The 27,633-nt window shown below is 42.9% G+C and overlaps 1 protein-coding gene across 2 annotated transcripts in view; it reads right to left on the bottom strand.

Annotated features, from left to right (window-relative positions):
- Nucleotides 1-27,633, bottom strand: part of PAPPA (pappalysin 1) — a 276,545-nt gene that overhangs the window by 118,230 nt on the left and 130,682 nt on the right. For both annotated transcript variants that reach the window (XM_029063723.2, XM_029063721.2), the window contains exon 10: nt 17,547-17,743. In XM_029063723.2, coding sequence (XP_028919556.1) covers nt 17,547-17,743 — 197 coding nt within the window. The remainder of the gene's footprint in view (nt 1-17,546; nt 17,744-27,633) is intronic.

Here is a 27,633-nt window from a genome sequence, read left to right as displayed (position 1 = left end):
ATTATGAATAAAGCTCACTGAAACCCTTGCCATTATAAGTTAGTCTGTGCTAGGTGAGAGTAGGCTTGGATGTTAGAGGCTTTCTTGAAGGGCGTGGCCATATTTTCTCTACCCTTGGGTTCTGGCTTTCTGCAGATTTGCCACAAGAAATCTCTCCAGTTTGAAAGGAAATTCTAGTCCCCAATTCAGTGATGTAGAAGGACTCTTCTCAGACTGAGAGAAGACCAGCATCCCAGAAAGCAACATTCCCTAGTTCTCGAGGAGGTTCTTCTGACAGAACAGAGAGAGAAAGAACTTCTTTGGGAATGGTAGTCAGGTCCTGCAACACTCTACATTTCCTCTGTGTTTCTGTTTGGCATTCTATGTGCTGTACACAAAAGGGACAAGGTGTACTAGCTCTTAGTATTTTATGTTCTGTTCCCTCAGATGACTTGCACACATGCTTTAGAAAAATTATTCTAAAACCACGGAGCAAAAACAAACCCCAGAGAGTCTGGTAAAACTGTTTGGAATCTCCTCTGACATTTCACTGTGTTTTACTTTTTGCCTTCCTTAGCACAGCATCAACCAGAAACTGCTGGTGGGGTTACTGGTGAGATAACCAAATTGATAATTAAAGAAATGAAAAGGGAGGAAGGACGGGGAACAGAGGGGAAAGGATCTGGGGTCCATCACTTTCCTAAATGGGAAATTTGCGGGATGGTCTGCCATCATCATTTCCTACCTTATTAAAAACTTTCACTGTGAAGTAGCATGGCTTAGTGGAAAGAGCATGAGCCTGGGAGTCAGAGGACTTAGGTTCTAATATCGGCTCCACCACTTTGCTGTGTGACCTTGGGCAAGTCACCTAACTTTTCTGTGTCTTAGCTCCCTCATCTGCAAAATGGGGATTCAATACCTGCTCTCTCTCCTTCTTGGGCTGTGAGCCTCAAGAAGGACCTGATTATCTTGTATCTACTATAGTACTTAGTTCAGTGCTTGGCACATTGTGAGCAGTTAACAATTGCTACAATTTTTTTATCATGATAAAGAAATGTGTAATGTGCTTCTCAAGATGAAACCCGCACAACATCATTTGTTTTCACTGTATTACTGTTGGTTCTCATTATTCCAAGAATGATAGTACTTTGACAGTTTTACTACCTGTAGTGATTTAAGAACTAAATGAAGGCATCAAAAGCATCCGATATGAACAGATTAAAACCATATAAAATCCCGAAGTTATACAAAAAAGATTAGAGTAGAAGCTAGTCACATGGTGTATCTGTTGGTCAGTTTCCAGGGCTGTCATGGCTTTTTTTATGGTATTTGTTAAGCACTTACTATGTACCAGGCACTGTACTGAACACTGGATTAGATACAGCTAATCAGGTTGGACACAGTCCTTGTCCAACACAGGGCTCCCAGTCTTAATCTCCATTTTACAGATGAGGTAACTGAGGCACAGGGAAGTGAAGTGATTTACCCAAAGTCACATAGCAGACAAGCAGTGGGATTAGAACCCAGGTCTGCTGCTTTGTGCATACTAAATCAGATGACTTTTAGGATGTGAGTTCAGACCTCTATTTCACCATCCTCTCTATGTGGGGCCTTCAATGACCCAGGGAGTCAAACCTGAGTCACCATTTAAGAAGATGTTTCACCCACTGAGACCTAGATTCTAGTGCTGGCTCCGCTACCAACAGGTAATCCAGGGCAAACCATGTAGGGTCTTGGGTGCCTTTGCATGCCATGCATAGGTAGGTAGACTCCTCCCTCCTAACCTTGTAGGGTTTGGGTAAGGGTAAAATGAGCTAGCTGGTATGAAAATGCTTTGAAGTTTTAGGAAGAAAGAAACCCGGCATTTCAAGATCTTTGCATCATTACTGTGGTTGAGATTTCCCAAACTGTGGGCAAAAATCTCTTTCATTCAACAGCTCTAACTTCCTCATAAATTACAATTCTTGGACAAAACATCATTGCCAATAGACCTTGCCTTAGGACATTCTTATAACTATGCATTTGACTAAGGTAGTTGGGGCCTAAAAGAAATCATATTAAATTTAAAAGAAATCAGGAAAGCAGACTACTGGATTTCAAATAAATGTAATAAATTACTTTAAATAGCTTTGAAATAAAAACGAGTATCATTTGGAAATAAATTGCCCTTCCTCCCTATTTCTGATTTTTTAAAAATAGCTTCCTGGGAATTGGGGTTCATTTGGAATGCCTCCATTGATTATACCTATAATTTATTTATATTGATGTCTGTCTCCCCTTCTAGAGTGTAAACTCTAGGTGGGCAGGGAATGTGTCTACCAATTCTGCTGTGCTGTACTGTCCCAAGTGCTTGAGAAGCAGCATGGCCTAGTGGATAGAGCACGGGCCTGTGAGTTAGAAGGACCTGGGTTCTAATTCCGGATCCACCACTTGCCTGCTGAGTGAGCTTTGGTAAGTCACTAAACTTCTCTTGACCCAGTTACTTCATCTGTAAAATGGATGTTAAGACTGTGAGCCTCATGTGGGACAAAGACTTTGTCCAACCTAATTAGCTTGTATCTACCCCAGCATTTAGTACAGTGCCTGGAACATAGTAAGTCTTTAGCAAATACCATAAGAAAGTGCTTAGTACAATGCTTTGCACACAGCAAGTGCTCAGTAAATACAACTGATGATTGATTATTGTCCCCATCCACTTGATCATTTAGACCAGTAAGAGAAAAAGTAGTTAGAGAGGTGGGAGTTGGCTATACGTGGGAGAGGCAGCATATGTGAATGTGACCCTGGTTGATGCAAAGCTTATTTCCATGGCTGCCTTAGTGAAGAAAAGACCTTAGAAATGGAGGGAACAAGCTAGTTTTATGGCAGTATTTAGATGACAGAGAAACTTAGACATACTCGACTGTAAGAATCCCATATCCTAATCAACTTCCTTTGGGACTGTGGATTTCTTAGATACACTGAGTCCAGCTTTTCCAGACACAGTGAAGAGCACATCCCTGGCCGGAGCATTTCCTTTCTCTGCTTCCCTCAGCCATTTAGTGGTGACGTGTTCCATATTACCCAACACAACAGCTTGGGTCGGGACCACTGTTTAATGGAACATAACCCCTTTTCTTCAACAGAGAAGAGAATTTCAATCTCCTTCATTGCTTTTCACTTACTGGGGAGAGTCTCTTACTTTTTAGAGCAAGGATCCCTCTTTGGAGAGGAGAGATCGTGACCACAATTCAGAGGTTGAACCTGGATTTCTCCTGGATTCCTTTAGGTTCCCTTCCCTGACTTCCCTGCCTTCCTCTCATCTTCCCAAACTATTCTACATCCCTTTTTCATTAACTCTGCCCTTGTATCCATTCCTCCTAAGCTCTTTGATATTCACTCCACACACAGGACCCCTATGTATATATCTCCATATTATGTTGTTTTTACTAACTCATTCAATTGTATTTATTGAGCAGTTACTGTACTGCATGTTTACTGTGTGCTGTACAGTACTTTACTAAGCACTTGGGAGAGTACAATATAACCGAGTTGGTAGACACAGTCCCTACCAACAATGAGCTTATACTCTAGCGGGGGAGACAGACACTAATGTAAGTAAATTAATAATGAATACATGCATAAGTGCTGTAGGACTGAGGGAGAGGTGAATAAGGGATGCATATCCAAGTGCAAGGGTGATGCAGAAGGGAGTGGGAGAAGAGGAAATGAGGGCCTACTAGGAGAAGGCCTCTTGGAGATGTGCTTTCAGTAAGGCTTTGAAAGTGAGGCGAGAGGGTATGAAAAGGGAGGCATTCCAGGCCAGAGGCAGGATGTAAATGAGAGGTTGAAAGCAAGGAATATGAGACAGAGCTACAGTGAGTAGGTTGGTACTAGAGGAGTGAAGTGTGCGGGCTGGGTTGTAGTAGGAAATCAGGGAGGTAAAGTCAAAGGGGGCAAGATGATTGAATGCGTTAGAGTCAGTGGTAATGAGTTTCTGTTTGATGAAGAGGTGGATGGGCAACCACTGGAGGTTCTTGAGGAGTAGGGAGACATGGATTGAATTTTTTGTAGAAAAACGTTCTGCTCAGCTGAGTAAAATATGGACTGGAGTGGAGAGAGGAGGCAGGGAGGGCAGCAAGGAGACTGATGCAATAATCAAGGCAGGATAGGATAACTGGATGGAGAGGATAGGGCAGATTTTAGTGATGTTGTGAAGGTTGAACCAACAGGATTTGGTGACGTTGAATGAGAAAGATGAATTATGGATAATGCCCAGGTTACAGGTTTTTGAGACAGGTAGGATGGTAGGGCTTTCCTACAATGATCGGAAAGTTACGGGGAGGATGGTGTTTGGGTGGGAAGATAAGGAGTTCTGTTTTGGACATGTTAAGTTTGAGGTGTTAGCGGGGCATTCAAATAGAGATGTACTGAAGGCAGGAGGAAATTCAAGACTGCAGAGAAATTGTAGTTTGGCTTATTCTCTGCCTACTCCACTAGGATGTAAGCTGTTTGTAGGTAGGGATCATGTCTACCAACTATACTGACCTTTCCCAAGCTCCTAATACAGTGTTTTGCATGTGGTATGCACTCAGTAAATATCAAATTGATTGACTGATTGAATTGTTCTATTCCTACCTAGCTCGGTAGGCAAATCCCTGGATGCCAAGAGAGCAGTCACTTCTGCTTCTTTACCTCAATTTTCCATCTAGGAAAAAGGCATAATTGCTTCTGAGTACAGAAGAGCACTGTGAGAATGAATGCTTGCAACTTTTTTTGGCAACCGCCAATGAAAAACATTAGAGAAATGTAAAATATGGCAACACAACAGGGAAAGCACTAGATCTCAACTAATATTTGAAGCAAACTTTTTTTTTAGGTTCCAGGAAGTAAAAAGGATAACCCTTATTTGTTATCCATTTTTGGCCTGCCTCTGCCCTGCTTGGCATCAAGACAGTAATGGGCAGAGGTAGGCCATCCCAAGAATGTCGATTATTTTAGGATTTTCAGCCCAATTTCCAGCTCCAAGAGGTTCTGACAGTTCAGATAACATTTAACTGAGTGTCCAAACATTGAAAGAGCCTAACCAAATTTGGAAATCTTTTGAGGTAAATGGCAAATGGACTGGAAACCATCTTTTACAGTGTGGTGCCGATGTGCTTCTCAACCACAAGTGCAAGTATTAGTAATCCACAACCAAGCCATTTAGATAAATCCCTGTAGTGTTTGTTGGAGTGAGGAAAGAGAAAGACAATCTGTTTGTGTTAGATAATTGTCGGGTATCTTTTCTGTCAGCTCTGTCCCTTGTCTGGGAATTTGCTGAGTCTCATGGGCAGAAGTGGTCTGACCCCATCTCCCTTTGCCTCTCTTCCAAGCTCCCTAAGGAGTCCATAATTCCGTGTACTTGGCTGGCTTCAGATTGGAAGCAGATGAGGCAGCCACCTCAGGACCCACCATCAGGGAGGGTGGTCATGAAGGAGGGAAAGTGTCCAACCTCCCTCTCCCCAAAGAGGCAAATGCCTGTGTTATCAATATTCAGTAGTATTTGTTGAGTGCTTCCGGTGTACATGGCACTGGACTAACTACTTGGGAGACTGCAACAGAGATGGTAGGCATGTTCCCTGCCCTCAAGAAGCATACAGTTTAGTGGGAGAGACAGACATTAAAACAAATTACAGATAGGGGAAGGGCAGAATATAAGCATATATGCTGTGGGGCTGGGGGTGGTGCTTAGTGGGTACAGACCCAAGTGGCTAGGCAATGTCGAAGGGTGGACAGGGATCATGGAGGGGAACACAATGGACTACAGAGTATGTAGGGTGTGTCCTATAGAAATGCTCTTGCAGCCGGTGAACACAGGTGGACTTCTGCAAAATGAAGCTTATGACATCTTACAGAATAGAAGGGGTGGGGAAATTTGCCCCACCTCAGGGCCACCAAATGTCTGATGCTCATCCTGGCTTGGAAGGGATGTAATCTTGCCTTCCAGTGGTGGCACCCATCAGTAGTACCCCTTGAGAAAATTTGTTCACAACCCTAACTTGGTATTCTGTGAAGGGTATGCCAAGGAATGGTTAATTCATTCAGTGATATTAATAATAATAATAATAATGGCAGCATTTGTTAAGCGCTTACTATGTGCCCAGCACTGTTCTAAGCGCTGGGGTACATACAAGGTAATCAGGTTGTCCCACGTGGGGCTCACAGTCTTAATCCCCATTTTACAAATGAGGTAAAAAGTCAAGTGACTTGCCCAAAATCACACAATTGGTAAGTGGCGGAGCCAGGATTAGAACCCACGACTTCTGACCTCCAAGCCTATGCTTGACACTTTCCTGTGTGCAGAGCTCTGAACTAAGACACTTTTTATGATATTCGTTAAACACTATGTACCAGGAGCTGTACTAAGCACTGGGGTAGAGACAGGATAATCAGATTGGACACAGTCTCTGTCCCCCATGATACCCACAAGCTTAATCCCCATTTTACAGAGAAGGTAACTGAGTCAAGAGATGTGAAGTGACTTGCCCTAGGTCATACAACAGACAAGTGGCAAATCTGGGATTAGAACCGAGGTCCTTCTGATTCCCAGGCCCGTGTTCTATCCACTAGACCATGCTGCTTCTCTATCCACTAGGCACTTGGGAGGTATAATCAGCCAGGAATTGAAAATGAGGAAAGAGTTGTTTTTTCTTTCCACTCTGGATTCCCTCTACATCCCTTGGACAAGTCACTTGGCTTTTCAGTCCCACAGTTTTCCCATGCAGAAAATAAGAAGGAGATAAACCTGCATTCCTAATTGGTGAACCACTGAAGATACTCATTAGGCATAGGCATGATGCTCCTTGGAAGGGTGGCACTCCCAATAGTCTTTAAAACTCCCTGTTCTGGTTTACTATTAAGCATTTGTACAACAACTGCTGCCAATATTGTTCAGTTGCTTCACTAATCATCAAGTCTGATGACAAATACTCCTTGCAGGAGCAGTGATTGCTACAGCATCTTCTCTTGGCAGCAGCAAAGATCAGGTGGAGTTCCTGTACTTCGGGAGTTTGTTCCCTTTCCTGATGGGGAGGGAGTGGTTTTCCCTCGAGGTCTACTCCCCACCATCCTCATGGTTTGTCCTCACAGCCACCTGCTCGCCTTCAACCCCCGCCCTGACCACTGCTAATCCTGGAAAGTCAGGCTTCTTTCCCCTACAGCTGCTGAGATCATAGGAATAATTTGTCCTGGAGTTTATGTGAGGGTGGGTCAAAGTATGAGTAATGTATATGTTGGTGAGTGGGAGTGTGTGTGCATGTGTGTATGTGTTTCGGGTTGATGTGAAAATATTCCATATGTGAATGACAATGTGGCCCATGACAAGAAGACTAATAAGATCGTTGTGTGCAAGGAATGTAACTGCCAAGCAGCATGACCAGTGGCTCGAGCCTGGGCCTGGGAGACAGAAGGTTACAGGTTCTAACTCTGACTCCACCACTTGCCTGCTGTGTGGCCTTGGGTAAGTCACTTTACTTCTTGGTGCCTCAGATCCCTCATCTGTAAAATGGAGATTACGACTGTGAGCCCCACATGGGACAGGGACTGTGTTCCAACCCGATTATCTTTTATCTATTTTAGCACTTAGAACAGTACCTGGTGCAAAGTAAGTGCTTAACAAAAACCATGATTATTATTACTCTCCCAAGCATTTAGTACAGTGCTCTGAACACAGTAAGTGCTCAATAAATGCCACTTATTGATTGATTGATATGTTAGACACACTTCCAAGTATGCTGGCTTTCACACGCATTGATATGCATATGCAGTAACCCACTCCCAGGCATTAACACAGGCACACCCTGACTCAGAGTAGATAAAAGAGAGAATATGTATCTGTGTGTATGTGTGTGTGTATGTGTGTGTGTGTATCTAAGTCACATATCTACACACATTAAGAGTCACTATCTCACAAATGCTCCCAGCACACACAATTACTGCCATAGAGCTCATTGTGGGCAGGTAATGTGTCTGTTAGACTGTTATACTGCACTATCCCAAGCGTTTAGTACAGTGCTCTGCACACAGTAAGCACTCAATAAATATGATTGACTTACTGACTGATACTCATTGACACATGAAAAATCTCTCTTTAAGACTTGCCATAACACATCTAGACATGTAAAGAGACTCTCACACCTTCCCTTGCACTCTTAGACACACATTTAATCTTTCACATTCAGACCAATGAACAGTCTCAAAGATCCTTCTCTTTTGGTCCCTGTCTCTTATCCTGACATTCCACAGCACTTGGTTTGGCGACTCCCTACTGCTAGAGCCTTCTTATCAATCAATCAGTGGTATTTATTGAACACTTATTGTGTGCAGAGCACTATACTTACTGCTTGGGAGAGTGCAATACAGTAGAGTGGGTAGACAAGATGCCCCAAGGAGCATGTTCTGCCCTGCCTCCCTCCCCATTCCATCTTTGAGAAGGCTGAAAGGAGAACTGTCCCAACTGTTTGCAGGGGATTAGTCCAGTTTGGCAGTGAGTGTGCAGGCAACTGGGGAACAGTTGGACAGGCAAAGTGGTTGTTGCAGAGTGACTAAGAATGCAACAAGAGCTACCGGGGAAGTAGTGTGGCAAAGTGGCAGAATGATGGTCTAAGAGCCAGAGGGCCTGCGTTTGAGCCAAAACTGGGCTATGTGACCATTGGCAAGTCACTTAACTTCTCTGTACCGCACTTTACCATTGTAAAATGGGGATAATAATATCTGCCTTCTCTCCCTACCTTATAGGGTTGTTGTGAGGGCTGAAATGAACTAATTAATAATAATGATGGTATTTGTTAAGCACTTAGTATGTGTCATTCTGAAAGCTCTTTGGGAATAAAAATGCTATAGAAAACCAAGGTATTAATATCCCTTTAACTATAACCTGTTGTGGGCAGGAAATGAGTCTACCAACCCTGTTAGAGTGTATTCTCCCAAGTGCTTGGAATAGTGCTCTGTACACTATAAGTGGTCAATCTTTTGCTGAATTGTACTTTCTAAGCGCTTAAAAACAGTGTTCTGCACATAGTAAGTGCTCAATAAATATTATTGAATGAATGAATGGTCAATGAATACGACTGATTGATACAGAGAGGAGGGCTGTCTGCTATGCCTCATCAGTCTGCTAGGGGAGCTTCAGTGGCCACTATTCTCCCCACTCATTGGTGGATGAGTAACATCCAGAGGACCTAACTCTCCTTCCTGATTTGCCTCCCTGGGGCTGAAGGGAGAGAAGAGGGTTGTAGGAGGAGAAGGAGAAGCAAGCCCTTGTGGAGCCCCTGAGCAGAAGCCGAGATGTCCTTCACTTTTTCTGCTGCAGGTGACTCTGCTTCAGTCAGACGCATGTTGATTGGTGTTGGCTGATGGAGAACTTCTGGGTTGGGCGGTGGGGAAGTTTACACATGATCTCAGCAGCCAACACAAGCCACATTTTAAAAGAGGGGAGGGGAGAGCAACTTTAATCATCTCCCGCCCTGCTGGGAGGAAATGCAATCACGGTCCAGAGAGTCTCTCACGAGCAGACACTCCAGGTCGCCAAGACAAACATTGGGTAGTACAACTAAGCCACCGCTTCTCGACTGATAACATCCCTAATGCTAACTGTATACACAATTGTGGGCCATCCCACAAGCCCCTTGCCTTCTCCTCTAAAGGGGTCCAAAGCCAATGGTTCAGTGACCCCAGCCAGCGAGGAGGGAGCTGACCTCAGCGTGCGGGGACATCCTCTCTCTTTCACCCAGCCTCCTCTTAAACACGCGAACAGATCATCAATTCCTGGGCTTCCCCTTTGCAAACCTCCAAGGTAAACATTTACCTCCTGCAGAGTTCATGTTGACTTTCTCTAGCCCATACATGTGGGCATTGCTCCACATTAAGGGTCTGTGCTGAAATGTTAGGGGCTGGAATGCCTTGGAATGCTCCACTCTGCTTTACCCAGTCAGTCAGTCACATTTATTGAGCCCTTCCTGTGTATAGATCACTTATACTAAGTGCTTGGAGAGTACAATATAACAATAAACAGACATATTCTCTGCCCAAAGCAAACTTACATTCTAGAGGGGGAGAGAGACATTAATATAAATAAATTACCAATCTGTACATAAGTGCCGAGGGGCTGGGAGCGAGGACGAGTAAAGGGAGCAAGTCAGGGTGACACAGAAGGGAGTGGGAGAAGAGGAAATGAGGACTTGGTCAAGGAAGGCCTCTTGGAGGAGATGTGCCTTCAAATAGACTTTGAAGGTGGGGAGAGTAATTATCTGTCGGATATTCATTCATTCAATAGTATTTATTGAGCGCTTACTATGTGCACTGCACTGTATTAAGCGCTTGGAATGTACAAGTTGGCAACAGATACAGTACCTGCCCTTTGATGGGCTTACAGTCTGGGTTGGGGAGGTGGGGGCGTTCCAGGCCAGAGGCAGAATGTGGGCAAGAAGTAGGTGGAGAGATAGACAAGATCAAGGTACATGGAGAAGGTTAGCATTTGAGGAGCTAAATGTGTGAGACCAGGCAGGTCCCTAAGGATCCAGTCTCAGGAGTTGTGTAGCACCTTTCCTCCCCAAAATGCAAAACCTATTCTTGTCTCCTGTAAATGCCTCTTACTCATCCTCCTACCTCTGTTTAGAAGGAAGCAGTTGTCCTACTTTGTCCCCATTATACAGTTAAATTTACTTGAGGCCAGAGTGATTGGGACTGCTCTAAGGTTATCCCACCTCTGGCCCAACCAGAGCTATCATGTGGTTCCTTTATCTGATCTTGTGGGTGAGCCCTTAGCTACACAGTCATCCCTTGTGGGCAAGACTTCTCTTCTCCAAACTACCATCCAGAAACTACCCTTTTTCTAGTCCTCTGCCTGGCCTGGCCTCCCTTCTTCTTCTCCAGACACTACCCATTGAAAAAGAAAAGCAATACTTGGAGAAATGGGCTGAGCCAAAAAACATCCCATACAGCAGGCACAGACCACTTCTATGGCTGCATATTTGTTCCTGGGCTGCACTTTAAAAAAAATCTGTAAATTCCTTCATCTTAACTCTCCCCGCAGCCTGGTTTGAATACACAGTGGGGAATACAGAACAGGTGTGGCTGCCTGACACCCTAGTGACGTTTTTACATATCAACAGCTGCCTTCCTTTACATCAACCAAACCCTCTGTTTACTCCTTAAAATATTTGCCTCTTCACTCTCAAGAACCCAAGGACCTGCATACAATTCAGCAATGTAATCGCGGAACCACAGGATTAAGTAATTACTGCTGTTGACAACCTCACCTACAACCCTTAAATTTCTCTGACTTCACCCTGTCCCCTCAATCCCCTCCCTCCAATCAGCCTCCCTTTCCAACATTCCCCCTCCTCTTTTTCCTTCATTCATTCAATCGTATTTATTGAGCGTTTACTGTATGTGGAGCACTGTACTAAGCGCTTGGGAGAGTACAACAATAAACAGACATTCCATGCCCACAACGACCTTACAGTCTAGAGGCAATTAATAGACATTAATAAATAATTTACAGATATGTGCATAAGTGGGGCTGGGAGGGGGAAGAAAAGAGGGAGCCATTCAGAATGATGAAGAGAGTGAAAGAAGAGAAAAAGAAGGTTTAGTCAGGGAAAGCCTCTTGGAGGAGATGTGGCTTCAATAAAGCTGTGAAGTGAGGGAGAGTAATTGCTCGATTGATTACCTTTTATCTACCCCAGTGCTTAGTACAGTGCCTTGCACATAGTAATCACTTAACAAATGCCATAATTATGATGATGATTATTATTATTTGAGGAGGAAGGGCGTTCCAGACCAGAGGCAGGGTGTGGGCGAGGGGTTGGCAGTGAGATAGATGACAAGGAAATCTTGTGCACCCTCCCCCTCTTGTGCCTCACCTCCTCCCCCACCCTATCCCTGTTACCTTGTCCCAGTGCCACCCTTCAACATCCCTCCCCCTATACAGCCCCCAACTCCTCTCAGCTCACTCCCATCCAATCCATCCTCTCCCTCTGCAACCCTCCCCATAGCTTCAGCATTATCGTGTGGCCTGTGAAACCCCAGATCCCTTATGGGAAAGCTTCCAATCATTATTGAAATGTTCCTGAAACAGTCACTGCTCCTCTGCACCATTCCTGAAACCTGGCTCTCCCAAATGATACTGTCTCCACTGCTCCTCTCTCTAGAGGGGGCCTAATCTTCTCCCATTCTCTCAGATTCACTAAAAAATGGGTGGGATGGTCATCTTCATTCTCACTCCCCAGAGCTGCTTTTGCATCATTCTACCTCCTTCATCTCTCATCTCTATCACCCACTCCAGATACTAGTCACAGTCATCTACCAACCTTCAGGCCCCACCTCCAACTTTTTGAACCATTTTTATCCCTTTCTTAAGGCTTTTTATACATTTTCTCTTTCTCCATCCCTACACTGATCCTTGGGACTTCAATATCCACATGGATGTTCCTGATAACCCTTCCATTGCCTACTTTCTATCACACCTCAGCTCCACTAATCTCCTGCTCCCCTCCACCTCACCCACTCACCAACCTGAACATAAACTCCATCTCATCATCTCTTGTTACTGTACAATCTCTACCCTCAACAACTCTGAAATCCCTCTATCCAACCACAACTTCCTCACCTGTCTTCTCTCCTACACACCCACTCCCTGTAAATCTGTCCCATTCCCCAACAGAGACCTCCTTTCTTTTGACCCCCATCCAATTTTTTCAAATCATCATGCCCCATTTAAGTCTCCAAACCCAAACTACCTTCTCCTGACGACCAAACTGATGCCCTCAACACCACCCTCTCTCCTGAATTTAACTCACTCACTGCCCTATCCCTCTGTTGATCTCTTATTACTAATCTACAGCCCTGGATCACCTCCACAGTCCACTTCACTCTTATTCCTGAGATGCAGAGTGCTGCTGGCTGAAATCCAGATATCAGGCTGACCTCATTCACCTCAAGTTAATTCTTGTCTGCTTTAACTTCACCCTCTCCTCTGGCCGGACACATTATTTCTCCATCCTTATTGACTCCATGCCCATTGCCCTCACCAGTCATTTTAGACGTTTAATTCCCTCCTCAAAACCCCTGCCCCTCTGCCCCTGGCCACATACTTTATTGAGAAAATTGAAACTCTCAGGGATGATCTCCATAAAATCTCCCCTGCTCTTCTCCAGTCTCTCTGTCCTCCTGAACCGTTTTCAATTCTCCCTTCTCTTCCAGCAGCATTTCAAGAGAGCTCCTCCTTTTTCTCAAAATCTACCCTCTCCACCTGCATCTCCTAGCCCATCCCTTCATACCTTATTGAAGCATTAGCCCACTTCCTTCTTCCCTCCCTGACTGCTGTCTTCAAATGTACACTATCCAATGGCTTTCTTCCACGTTGCTTTCAAATATGCTCTTGCATCCCCTACCCTAAAAAAAAAAACCCTCCCTTGATCCCTTGGCTCCCTCGAGTTCTCTCCCCATCTCCCTCTTACCATTCCTCTCCAAACACCTTGACAGAGTTGTCTAAACCTGCTACCTCTACTTCCTCTCCTCTAACTTGGTTTCCTCCTCCATCACTCTACAGAAAGTGCCCTTTCAAAGGAAACAAATAATCTCTTTCTTGCCAAATCCAACAGCCTCTACTTCACCCTAATCCTCCTCAACCTTTCAGTTACCTTCAACACTGATGACCACCCCCTTCTCCTGGAAACATTACCCAATCTTGGCTTCACTGACACTATCCTCTGCAGGTTCTCCTCCTATCTCTCTAGCCACTCATTCTCAGTCTCTTTCGTGGGCTCCTCCTATGCCTCCCAGGTACCTCCTAACGGGGGAGTCTCTAGGGTCAGTTCTGGCTCCCTTTCTATTCTCCATCTACACCCATTCCTTTGGAGAACTCATTTGCTCCCATGGCTTCAACTACCATCTCTACTACCCCATATCTATATCTCCACCCCTTATCTCTTTCTTTCTCTACATTCTCCCATTTCATCATGCCTTCAGGACATCTCTACTAGGATGTCCCACTGATATCTCAAACTTAACATGCCCAAAACATGCCAAACCCTGTTCTTTCTCAGACTTTCCTGTCACTGTAGACAACACCACCACCCTCCCTGTCTTACAAGTCCCTAACTATGGCATTATCCTTGACTCTTCTCTCCAATTCTAACCACATATTCAATCTGGAACCAAAATCTGTGGGGTCAACCTTCAAAAAAATCACTAAAATCTGCTCTTCATTCTTTATTCCCAGGTAAGTGGACCAAACGTCAGATTCCAATAGCTATTCTTCCATTCATCATCATCATTGGTACTTGTTGAGCACTACTTACTGGGTGCAGAGCACTTGGGAGAGTACAGTACAACAGAGTTAGTAGACAAGTTCCCTTCCCCCAAGGAGCTTACAGTCTAGAGACCGCAAGTATATCACCAGTCCACAATGATATGAAGAGTTCAAGAAATGACAGGAATCAACAAAATAAGGACCAGAAGGGAAGAGAAAGTTAATTCCAATTTCAACAATGGAAACAGCAGCCATATGAAAAACATCTGGGAAAGACCAAGCTGCCTTGTTGTGCATGCCAGTGCACCGCCTAGTGTATACATCTTGGGAAAGACAGTGTAAATGTCTTCTAAATTTAAACCAAATACCCATAGCTATAAAATAAGCAAACAGTACCTAAATGTACAGTTTACTTCATCCTGAGGTATATGTCCTCTAGACTGTAAGCTCGTCCTCTAGACTGTAAACTCGTTATGAGCAGGGAATATATCTGCTAATTCTGATGTATTGCACTCTCTCAAGCACTTAGTAGAGTGGTCTACACAGTAAGCTATCAATAAATACAATTGATTGATTTGTAATAATAATAATAATGGTATTTGTTAAGCGCTTACTATGTACAAAGCACTGTTCTAAGCACTGGGGGTATACAAGGTGATCAGGTTGTCCCACGTGGGGCTCACAGTTGTAATATCCATTTTACAGATGAGGTAACTGAGACCCACAGAAGTTAAGTGACTTCCCCAAAGTCACACAGCTGGCAAGCAGCGGAGCCAGGATTAGAACCCATGACCTCTGATTCCCAAGCCCGGGCTCTTTCCACTGAGCCATGCTGCTTTTAAGAAGAGCAAAGGGAACCTCCCAGAAAGGAGTTGGGCTGGAAGGCCTGGGTCTGGGCATCTTGGTAAACAACGAAGCTGGGCGGATGAGCCCTCTTCTGAATTCCATAAGCAGTGATTAGAGGAGGCAGAGAGGAATATTCATCCTGTCAGGGTGTTTAGGTGGGATGCTTGATAGGTTGATCCAAACCAGTGGTTGAAGATGTTCTGTTGGTTACATAGCTGATGCCATTTAGTGAAAAAAAGCCACTTGCCCTCATCCCCCATAATACCATTTAAGAGAGAGCTCTTCTTTCTAACCCCAAAACCACTGTCCATTTGAGTCATGAATAGACTCCAGGTCCTTCTGATTCTCAGGTCTGGGCTCTATCCAATAGGCCATGCTGTTTCTCTTTCCATCTATAAATTTCTATGGCAGTTGTTGCATCCAATTACTAAGACTTTCCATTGTAACAGAGGGGTGCAGAAATGTAAAATAGTTATGCACTCACCCTTAGAGGCATGACCTGGTGCTTTTAGGTTGGCAAGGTTCACTGTCCCATAATTCCCTCTCATCCCACTCCAGCCCCACTCCTCACCACCCCTCCCCATCTTGCATACCTTATTCTAACAAATACAGCCTCCAGATCTCTAGTAACCTTGATCTCTGCTACTCTCTTGTCCATCTGAACTGCACTGGAAGTTGGAAGCAACAGACAAACCAAATGGCAGAGGACGGCTTTAAGGGGAGGTAGGGATAAACCAAGAGGTGGTGACTCTTCATCTCCTCTGCATGGTCTAAATGGTCTGAGAAGATCAAGGGAAGCTAAATAATTAGAAGACCTCCCCGCCACCCCTCACTCCACCCCCCCCCCCCCCACCACTAGTTTGGCACAGTTCTATACTCAAAGAGTTACAGAAGTGCATTTTTTGATGTCAATGATGGTGCTGGTGTAGATGGTGATGATCATGATGTGTGGATGTCAGAATAATTTAGAGCTCACAATTTTTGTTTTCTGATTCACCCCACTCAATTGGGATTTGAGAACTGGTTGCTAGGAGAAAATAGTAACTTGGCATTTTTTTCTTATGTTTACAACTGCAGTTCCATTGCAAGCCTGGATTCTATAATATAATAATAATAATAATAATGATAGTAATTATTATTACTGCATTTGTTAAGGTCTTGCTATGTACCGAGCACTGTATTAAATGTTGAGGTAGATACAAGATAATCAGGGTGGATACAGACCCTGTCCCACATGTGGCTCACAGTCTAAGTAGAAAGGAGTAGGATTTAATTCCCATTCTACAGATAAGGAAAATGAGGCACAAAGAAGTTAAGTGACTTGCCCAAGGTCACACAGCAGACAAGTAGCAGAGTTGGGATTAGAACCCAGGTCTTCTGATTCCAAGGCCAGTGCTCTTTCCACTAAGCCATGCTGCTTTAGGTTCTAAAAAAGTAAAACTAAATTCATTGGTATTTCTTCTAATTAGGGTAAAAATTGGTTATACTTCTTAAAGGGTTAAATATAACCAATTTTTACCCTAATTAGAAAAAAACCCTGTATTTAGTTTTATAAATAATAAATAATTGTATATTAATGGCTTCCCAGACCAGAAGATTTCTTCAAAGGCAGCCAAGAAACTGGGAAACACCAATATCAAGTCTCCATTGTGAGGCGGGGGAAGGTGATGTTGAGAGGGATGAAGTGGTCACATGTGAGACTGTTGGCAGCTGGGACTCATCCACAAACAAGAACCTTGAGGGGGAGGAGTGGGCAAAGAGTGGGAGATTCAGAGCATTGTAGTGTTGCTGCTGCACTCTGCTTCTCTTGCTCTGATTTTTTTTGTCCCTGGGGGATGATCCAACTAGTTAAACCTCTAACTTGGGGTAGAAGGCAATGAATAGAGAGGAAAAGAAAGTTTGGAGGAGGAAGAATGAGAGCAGGGAGTAAGTAGCAGAGCTAAAGAAAGCTCTGTGTTTGAGCAGCAATGCAATCCTACTTTTTTCAGGGGAGGGGTTGACCTGCATTCAAAAGAAATTGGGGTAAAAGTAGGAAAATCAGTCACAAATCATAAGGAGGCTGAAACTGCTTCCCTGGTCTTGTAACTATGGAACAGAAATCAGGGAGACAGAAGCAGGAATCCTGGGAGTGGGAGAGATGGGGAAAATAGAATACTGCCTCACCTAGTGCCACTTGAAGAACTACAGTACGGCATTAAGCCACAGCAAACTCCATTTGTGCCAACAGTTATCTGCAATGTGAGTTCCCCTAAGGAAAGGTTTCAGACTATAAGCCCTCTCTAGACTTTAGGATTTTTGTGTGCAGGGAATGTGTCCAACAACTCTGTTATATTGTGCTCTCCCAGGTGTTTGATATACTGCTGTGCACACAGTAATTGCTCAATCAATTTGATTGATTGAAGCCCTAGAAAGTTTGTCAGAATGGGAAAACAAAGATCCTTCTTACCTGTGTTGCTGCTGGCTGGCCGATCACCACCCACCCTGGACATTGTTGGTCACTTTGATGAGAGACTGAAGTATTTGATGCCCACTGGTCTAAAAACCCTTTTGGCGTGTAGACACCACAGTCTTTAATGCTGGTCATTTGCTCAAATTCTTCACAGACCCCATCACCGTCATGGAAATAGCATCTGCTGGGTTCATCTGCAGAAGGGAGGGGAGGCAAAAAGCATAAGGGAGTCTGTTAATCTTAGCTGCTTATGCATATGTCTTCAATCTCTGCAGGGGAAGGATGTCTGACAGAGGACAGCCCCTCCCATTATGGGATGAATACCTCTTCTTGAGAGAAGGACTAAGGAGTCAGGTATCCTAGTCATACAAGGAATTCAATCCAATCAATCAATGGTATTTATTGAGTGTTTACTGGGTGCAAAGCTCTGCACTAAGCATTCATTAAATAAAGAGTATCCTCTTGCTTGACTCACCTATGGTTATAGCATCCAGTTTGCCTATGCAGAAGGTAATTTAATGTACAATAATCCTAATAGTGGTATTTGTTAATCATTTACTACATACCAAGTACTATACTAAAAATGGGTAGATTACAAGACAATCAAGTTTGACCCGATTCTGGTCCCCCATGGGGTTCACAGTCTAAAGAGGAAAAAGAAAAGGTATTGAATCTCCATTTTATAGATGGGGAAACTGAGTCTCAGAGAAGTTAACTGACTTGCCTATGGTAATGCAGTAGGCAAATAGTGAACCTGGGATCAGTACTCATGTCTCCTGCCTCCCAGGCCTTTGGTCTATCCACTAAGTCATGCTGCTTCTCAGACAGGGTGCCCTTCAATTATATGGGGACTACATGTTTATCTTTGGATTTTTATCACAAAACAATAACAAATACAAATAGGAAACAGTCAAAATGAAACTCAAATTACAAATTTATAAGTATACTTGTAAGCCCATTGGCCAGAGCTCCATCTAATTCTGGGTTTTATTCATCATCTATCACAACAGTGGTGTTGAATAAATGATCAATAATAATAATAATTACAATGGCCAGGTGGGTTTAAGACAAAACTATTGGAAGACAATAAAATGTCAAAGAATTTACCATTAGCATATCAGCTAATCTATCATTAGTAGTAGAGAAGCAGCGTGGCTCAATGGAAAGGGAATGGGCTTGTGAGCCAGAGGTCATGGGTTCTAATCACGCTCCACCACTTGTCAGCTGTGTGACTTTGGGCAAGTCACTTGACTTCTCTGAGCCTCAGTTACCTCATCTGTAAAATGGGATCAAGACTGTGAGCCCCACGTGGGACAACCTGATCACCTTGTATCCCCCAGCACTTAGAACAGTGCTTTGCACATAGTAAGTGCTTAACAAATGCCATCATTAGTAACTGTGCTGATGATGTTCTGGATGGCATCTGGAGAAATGAAATTTGTTTCTTCTTAAACTCACTACTGATAAAACCAAGCTCCTAAGCTTATCTCCTAAACCAATTTTCCCAACACATACAATATCAACACTACCACCTACAAGTTTGCAGACTTTATATAATCTTCTAATCATCAATATCTTTTAACTCTTATGCTGGTCTAGCACTAAAACCTGACATTATTCCTCCACAATCATTTCTGGATCCATTCCTTTCTCTCTATCCAAATGGCCATCATCCTGGTTCCACCTCTCACCATCTTCCAACTGAACTACACTATCAGCTGCCTCCAAACTCTCCCTTCTTAAATCAGTACTACTTTCTGTTACCTGAATCATCATTGAGCACACCTCCCCTCATTTCTCAATAGCCTATCAAGGCTAGGACTTTATTTTCCTACACATCAAGGAGAAACTTCTTACCATTGGGTTCCAGACTTCTCACAGACTTTTCCTCCTTCATATGAGCTCTCTTCAACAGTTCTCCAGTTTGCACTCTTGGCTCCCCTCAAGGTGACCTCCTAACTCTACCTGGTTCTGAACTCACCTACCTCCAACTCTTGAACACACTGCTCCTCAGGGATGGGCCTCCTTACTGCTACTCTAAATCCATTAGATCTGAGCCCTCCCCATCTTCAAAACCCTCTGAAAGGCCACCTTCTTCAGGAAGCATTCTCCAAATAAATGGCATCACCCCAGGGCATGTTATCACACTGGAGATAGTCAGTATTTTTGTATGTACAGTCCTACTTAACATTTACATATTATTGTGATCCACCTACTCTACCCATCATTTACTCATTTAGTTACCTGTCTTTTCATACATCTGTTATTAAAGCAATATCTCTCTATTTTCCCCTTGCTCGCTCAGTTTGTAAAAAAAAATGTATTTCCCTCTCTCCCCCAATAAATTGTAAGCTCCTTGAGGGCAGGGGCTATATTCCTAAGTGCCTAGTTCAGTATTCAGCATATAGTAGATGTTCAATATATATTACTGATAGTAAGAAAAGACTTTTTTTGGCTTGGTTCAATTCTTAGTAACAGTAAGCAGACCCTACACATTAGGTTTTCCCCATTCAGATTTGGGTCTAACCCAAAATTTCTTCTTAAAAATTCTTTTGATGAGTTATTCTTGCCCTGTGGACAGTCAATAATTAATGAAAGTGATTGCACCACACTGTGAAAATTAAACAGCACTACATCTGATAAGCAAACTGTTAATCTCATTAATTATTAGTAGGATATTTTTGCCAACAGTGCTTCCCTTTTATTGAAAATAACTGTGCCACAACCTTATGTCTCAAAAGCAAATTCATAACAGATGGATGGTGTCTCTCATAGTCCTGAAGAATACAATCTTCCCCTTTTCCAAAGAGCCAAGCTTTGTGAAACAGGTTACACATCTCCTCCCATGTAATATGCCAAAGCTGCCTGACTCCAACTCACAGAGATTGTCTCCTGTACTGAGCATCCATGTCTCATACAGATCACACTGATGATCTGACACAGATCTCTGAGAAGTGTTCTAAATGGACCCCTTTCCTGATTAGATTGAGTTGCTGGAACTCAATCAACATCACTTTGTGACAAGTATCTCACTTAAAGGGGTCAATGAGAAGAGACTCCTGAGCCCATTCTAAACTTTCAGGCAGCTGTCTCATGTTTGGTCAGGAAAAGACTGAAAACTGGTAGGAACAAAGCCTATTTGGGATTTGACTATCTGCAGAGGGAGTCAATGAATCCAATGGCCACTGCATTTTGAGTCCTTTCCAAGTTTCTAAATCCCTTGTTTATTTTTGTAAACAATTTACACAGTAAAATACCATTGCAAGAGCCAGAATAAATCAATTCATTATAATTCAATTATCAAATGATGGGTTATTTCCAACTGAAGACTCCAGTGACCAATAACATGCATGATGGAAAAAGTGTGGACTGACAAAGGAAAAATGACAAATCTCTCCAGCATACATTTCTCTATGATGAGGGCCAATTTAGAGTACATCTAAACTTCACTAAACAGGGGCCCTCCCAAGGCTTCCCCTTCTCTCTCTGTTGCTTTTCCATTTTCATTGCTCATACATGCATACTCTCCTTTCAAACATTGACTTTCACTCTTGGAAAATTCTTACATAGACCAAAAAATCTGGTGCAGCTTAAGATAACAGCATGCCAGTGTCACCGAGAGCCACATCTCAACACTATGGTCCATGGTCCATTCTTAACGGAATAAACAGTCCTCAGTAAACAGTAGTAAATAAGTGAATCTATCACCAGTGACTATTGTAAAATCAAACCAAACCTCCACTGAGACTCTCTCAGATAAGGACTTCAAAGAATTTTAACCACAAGCAAGAATGGTCACACCTAAGCGGACATGAAGGAAAAAAAGTAATGAGGATTCAAAGTCAGGTAAAGACACTATATATTCTGCTTCTGACTGGGAAAACTCCTCATACTATAGGCTCAGTACTTTCTAGCAGAACAGATTTTCTCTGGAAGAAAAATCAATCAATTAATGGTGCTTATTGAGTGCTTACTGTGCACTAGGTGCTTGGGGGAATGCAATACAGCAAAGTTGGTATACACGTTCCCTGCCCACAAGGAGTTTACAGTCTCGAGGGAAAAAGACAACCAATTATAAAAAACTTCCCAACGGTTGACTTAATTGGTACCAGCTCCCTGCAGTGAAACAGGGGCAGGAGGGAGGAGGTTGTTGATTCGAGGGGCTCCCAGATGTGGGAACAAAATCATTATTTCATCTCCAGCTATTCAGTCAAGATACCCAGCCTCACTCAACATCCCAGGTCTCTGACACGAACTAAGAGCTTGTGAGTCAGTTTAAGAAACCCATAAAATTAAGAAATAATAATAATAATACTAAAAATTGTTCTGTTTGTTAAGTACTTACTATGTGCACAGCACTGTACTAAGCACTGGTATTGTTACAATATAAGCAGATCAGACACAGTCTCTGTCCCACATCAATCAAGCAATCAATCAGCAGTATTTATTGAATACTTGCTTTCTGTGTGCAGAGCACTGTACTAACCACTTGGGAGAGTACAAAAAACAGAAACGGTAGTCCTGTTCTCTGGCCACAAGGAGGAGCTTACAGTCTAAAGGGGTTCACAGTCTCCCCTTTAACTCAACAAAGCCTGCCACTCCACTGTTCCATTCTGCTTATCCTTCTCCACCCCATAAAAGACTCCCCCCGCCCTTTGCTACATACTCAGAAGGAGAAATACTGCATTCTAGTAATAGGGTGATAAATGTAAGAGGATTTTGATAAGATCAAGTGTAGGAATAAAAGGAGACTTAGATTTGCTCCAAAAAGATGAATTAATTCATTTTCACAAGAGGAGGAAGCAGGCTTAGAATGGCCGTTAGGCCAATGTGTGATTCTCACAGAGGCTAATTTCTTCCTGATTATGCTTAAGACCCAATAAATCTGTCTGCTTGGAGTCTGTAAAACCCGAGGGAGGAAGAGAACAGAGAGACAAAGTAGTCTGAACCAAATGGAGCCTCTCCAGCTGATTGCCAAGATCCTGCTGAGCCGAGCTGAGGTGCACCCCCTCCTGAAACAACATCCCAACAATTGGATATGACCTTCTCTTGGCTCTCCCTACCACTGGTCCCAAGTCAATTCCAAATGCCAGAGACTATTAAGACCCTGACTGACAGATTCTCCCTTTTCACTCAATCACCTTGTCCACTCCTACCTTATCTCCGTGATTTCCCGCTGCAGTCCAGCCTGTACACTTGGATCCACTAATGCCAAACTACTCATTGTGCCTTGATCTTGTCTATCTCGCCCCAACCTCTCACCCACATCCTGCCTCTGGCTTGGAACACACTCTCTCTTCATATTCAACAGCTAATCACTCTCCTACCTTCAAAGCCCTAGTGAAGGCACATCTCCTCCAAGAGGTCTTCCCCAACTAGCCCTCATTTCCTCTTCTCCTGCTCCCTTTTGTATCAGCTTTACCTTTGGTTTTCAACCCTTAATTCACTGCTCCCTCATCTTCACAGCACTCAGATAAATATCCATATTTTATTTATTCATATTCATGTCTGTATCCTCCTCTAGACTGAAAGCTCATTGTGGGCAGGGAATGTGTCTACCAACATGGTTATACTGCACTCTCCCAAGTGCTTAGTACAGTGCACTCTGCACATTAAGCACTCAATAAATACAACTGATTTAGGGATTGATTGATTGATTGATTTTCAGACACCTTATGCTTGGATGGAAGATGAAAATAGAAGAGTTAGACTAAGAACTTTCTAATTACTGGCTTTTACCTTGCAACATGTATTTCTGCCATCAGTAGGTCTTGGTGAAGTACTTCCATTACTCTATCAATGAGGGTCAAGTTCAGAGAAATAACATTGGGTTTAAATTGATCAATCAATGGTATTTATTGAACACCTACTGTGGTCAAGAGCACTTGGGAAAATGCAGTACAATAGACTTGGTAGACATGATTCCTGCACTCAAGGAGTTAGCAATCTAGTGGAAAGCAGATGTGCAATTGATTCCCAGAGACTATAATAGTAGTAGTAGCAGCAGCAGTCTCAGCAATAGCATTTATTGAACCCTCCCTGGGTGCAATATATTTTATTAAGAGCTTGGGAAGTACAAAACAAAACCAAAAAAATGGCCCAATCCCTGCCCACAAGTAACAGGAGAGGCAAACATAAGGTATTCACAAACAGAAGACTGTTTCATGTCACCCTTAGAATGACTTGATTGTCGATGAAGACCAAGGAGGTAGGATGTGATAGATTATGTGGCTACTGATCAAGGACAGTCATTCATTCTCCATTAGTCATTCATCTTACCCTTTCCTCCCTTCTGGAGGAAAAGTCAATTTTAGGTTGTGTGCTTCCCCATACAGTTGAAGACTTGAGGGAGCTGCATTTGGCTAAAGTGGATTGATTTGGGTGTGGCGGTCCTCCTCCAGGGGAGTCAGAGCCTGCCAGGAACTTTCAAAATTAATGACCCAGCCAGACAGTCATAGATAGACTTGTTGTAAATGTTCGGACAGTGATGGCGATTGTTTTCCTTAACTCTTCTATCAACTAAGTATGGTCAGGATCAGTATTAAATGCCATTAAATTTCACAGTTCAATCTCATCTGAGCAAGGGCCAGACTGGCTGCAAAATATTTACCAAGAAGTCCCGGTGAGAGAGGGAGAGCTGAGAGGTCAGGGGTCAGGGGAGAGTGGTTTGAGGAGCTTCTGCTAATCTAATGGGCTCCAAGTGACTCCATTCCTGTTCCTGCTCAGAGAAAACATGAAAGAACTCACTTGGAATCCAACACAGTCCACCTTCCACACAGGGGTACTGCCACAAGGAATTTTCCTGTATACCAGTGGGCCAGTCCAGCACAGAAGATAGGGAGGCGGCAAATAGGAATGGAGGAAAGATATCAAGACCCCTTTTTCAGATGTGAAAACTGAGATATACAGTATACAAATTGAAAAAGTTCACTCAGCCATTCAGTAGTGAGAGTAGGATGAAATGGCTAACTCATCATTTCTGGTCTTTCCCAAGCTTAAAGCTCAGGTCTTCCTTATTCAGACACAGTCCCGGGTTACTTAGGTGTCTCTCATCTGAACAAGTGAAAATCCCAGATTGGCTATTGAGTCAACAAGGACAAACCATTGACTCTAGAGAGTAAATTCATGAGTTATTGGTCTAGTGCAGATCTGGCCCAAGATAATCCACCCAATATTAGTTCACTGAATATGGGGCAATTGAATCATGATTTTGTCTGTGCAGTGACCTACTTTCTATAATGGCTTTACTGTTAGAGACATTTTACCAAAAAATGAAATCAGTTCTCAGAATTTAAAGCTAATTGGAAAGGAAAAAAGTCAAAAGTGACCATCAATTAATCTGTAGAGAGTGATAAGCCACAGGATGCTGATATCCAGTAAATCATCCAGAAAAATTAAGAGGTAAAAGAGCAGCTTCCAGGAAACCAATAACAGGAGGATTCAGGAGATGGCTGGAGCTTTTAGAACAAATGCTAGAAATTGGCAACTCCAACTGAAAAGACCTTCCAACTTCCAGTTGAAACCTGGAGGAAAACCAGGTAATGAAACATCCTACTCCCCTTAAAAAAGCATCAATAATGCTGCTAGAACTCTCCAATTTCAAGCTTGCCAGCTACCTCTGGGACCCGGTTGGAAAATTCTGCTGGGGAAGCTACCAGAACAGCCAAGACTATGGGCGACTGAGGATGGTGATTACCTGTTGGAGGAGAGACGAGAGCTCTCCCTTCATGAAGCTGAGGGAGGTTGGGAGAGAACAGGAAGCAGCCACACAGGATGCTGACTTATCTGTGATGGACAGCCTTCCACAGCATGAGTAATATTACCTAACTAATGGCATCAGCCACATCCTTGTACGGGGCTTTAATATCCAATGGTTAAAGAATGGTTAAAGTGCCGAGGACAGACACCCAGTGTGGCTTCCTGTTTTCAGCCTTGAAAACAGTGATTGGCACCACAATATATTCTTCTTTAGTACAATGACTACGATTTTTTTTAAAGACCAGACAAAAACAAGTATTTTTAAGTTCAGCTGTTTATTTAGGGATGGTTCCAACCACAACAAGCTTCATACCACATAAGTACTCGTCCAAAAAAAAGGACAAAAATGCACAAGCTTTGTCTCCAAGTAACAGATTCTTGGAATGGATCAGTCTGAATATCTTAACCCCTGAGGGTTTGCAGCAGCCTATGGGGGAAGTTGAGAATGATGGCTACAACTACTTGGGGCTCCTGGAGAAAGGAAATGCCCATTCCCCTAGTTTCAATCTTCAAGAGCTCCACCGCCACCCTAGCGTGTTACTTAAGCTTGGTAGTTTCCACACTAGGAGGGATGTTTCGTTACCCTCAGCCACCTAATCAGCCTGAATCTGAGCCCAAACGGTAGGGAGAGTGGAGCTCCCAAATTCCTGTCAACCTGCAATTTCTTGTTAAACGTTTCCCAATCAAGGTTCTTTTCTGGGAGAGTGCCCCCGTTCCAGTCATTCTCAGACATCAGGTTTCAGTAGAATTAAATATGGGTGGATGAGCAAGTTTCCCTATGCTGCATTAGGATTTCAATAAAGTGATTTGATGCTCTAATAAATTTCAAGGCCACAAAGTACTCGTGTGATTCAAGCCTCAGAAGAGTTTAGGAACCTGGTGAAGGAATCCTTGAAATAAAATCTAGATGGTCAGTTGCACAATACTCTATTTAGCCATAACACACTTACTGATTAGTGCTCAGTGTCACTGGTATTGTTTTAAAACAATACCTCCCCCTCTAGACTGTGAGCTCATTATGAAGAGGGAACATGTCTACCAATTATGTTGTACTGTACTCTCCCAAGTGCTTAGACAGTGCTCTGCTCATAATGAGCATTCAATAAATACCATTGATTGATTTGATTGATTGAATGATAAACATGCATAGCTGTGTGTGTGTATGTGTGTGTGTGGGGGGGGGTGGTTACATGCAACATGGGAATAACTAGTTTTAACTAAAAGATCAATGCCCTGCTACTTTAATGCTGATGTGCCAGGCTTTAAGCAACAAACAAAAATTGAAAAAAGAACATCGTATCCAACTGAGGGGATATTTCTAATAAGATCCTCTAGGGCTTGCTTTAGGTCTAACCGTAGTTAACATTTTCTCTAATGATGAAGAAGAAAATATTAATGAAAGCTGCAGATGACACTGAATTGGTAAGTGTCCTAAACATCAACAAGGAAAGAGAAATAATACAAGGAACTGATGGAGTTTAAAAATATAGACAGCAAAATGAGTTTCTACTCAATAATGCAAACTAATAGATCTGGGGGAAAACAGCTTAACAAATTGATACGTAAAAGATGTGAAAAAAGCAATAAAGGATGGTGGCATAAAGGTGAAAGAAGACCGTAGATTAAAGTTTGCAAAGTGATCGCATTGCAAAAGCAAGCGAACACTTGAAAAGTGAATGCATAGGTGCTGGGAGAAATATATTCCAATTTTTCCACATGTATTTGGCTCCTTTAATATTTCCTCACCAGTTAATAACTCCATTCCCCTCATTGTTTTCATCATTGTTTTTCCTGAATCTCCTCCAATTTGTCTACATCTCTCTGGAACTGAGTTGCCCAAAAGAACAGGACAAGAAAGATTTTGAACGAGTTGCTGAACCAGGAAAAGTTTAACATGTTGGGAAGTGCTCAAATATTGTACTTAAAAAATAAATGGGTAAGACAAATAGAACTAAATGAGTAATTCGAAAAAGATGGATGTGAAGAAAGATAAGAGAGATAAATAGAAATATTTCAAGCTTGGGACACAGTGGGTCACTTTGAGATGTAAAATGCAATAATAATAGTAATTTACATAGTTCTTTGTTATTTTTCCAAAGTACTTTCACATTAATGATCTCATTTTATTCCCACAACAGCCCTGTGAGGAAAAGAGGAGGTAGAAATGATTTTCACTGTTTTACAAATGAGAAAACCGACATACAATAATTTAAGTGATTTGTCCAAAGTCCCTCAGCAGGCCAAGAGTCAAGCTTACAATCAATCCATCAATCAATCAGTGGTATTTTTTGAGTGCTTACTGTGTGTGCAGAGCCCTGAACTAAGT

This window comes from Ornithorhynchus anatinus, chromosome 4, assembly GCF_004115215.2.
Source record: "Ornithorhynchus anatinus isolate Pmale09 chromosome 4, mOrnAna1.pri.v4, whole genome shotgun sequence".
Classification (NCBI taxonomy): domain Eukaryota; kingdom Metazoa; phylum Chordata; class Mammalia; order Monotremata; family Ornithorhynchidae; genus Ornithorhynchus; species Ornithorhynchus anatinus.
The sequence above is the reverse complement of the archived record's forward strand: the minus strand, read 5'-3'. Positions and strand labels throughout refer to the sequence as shown.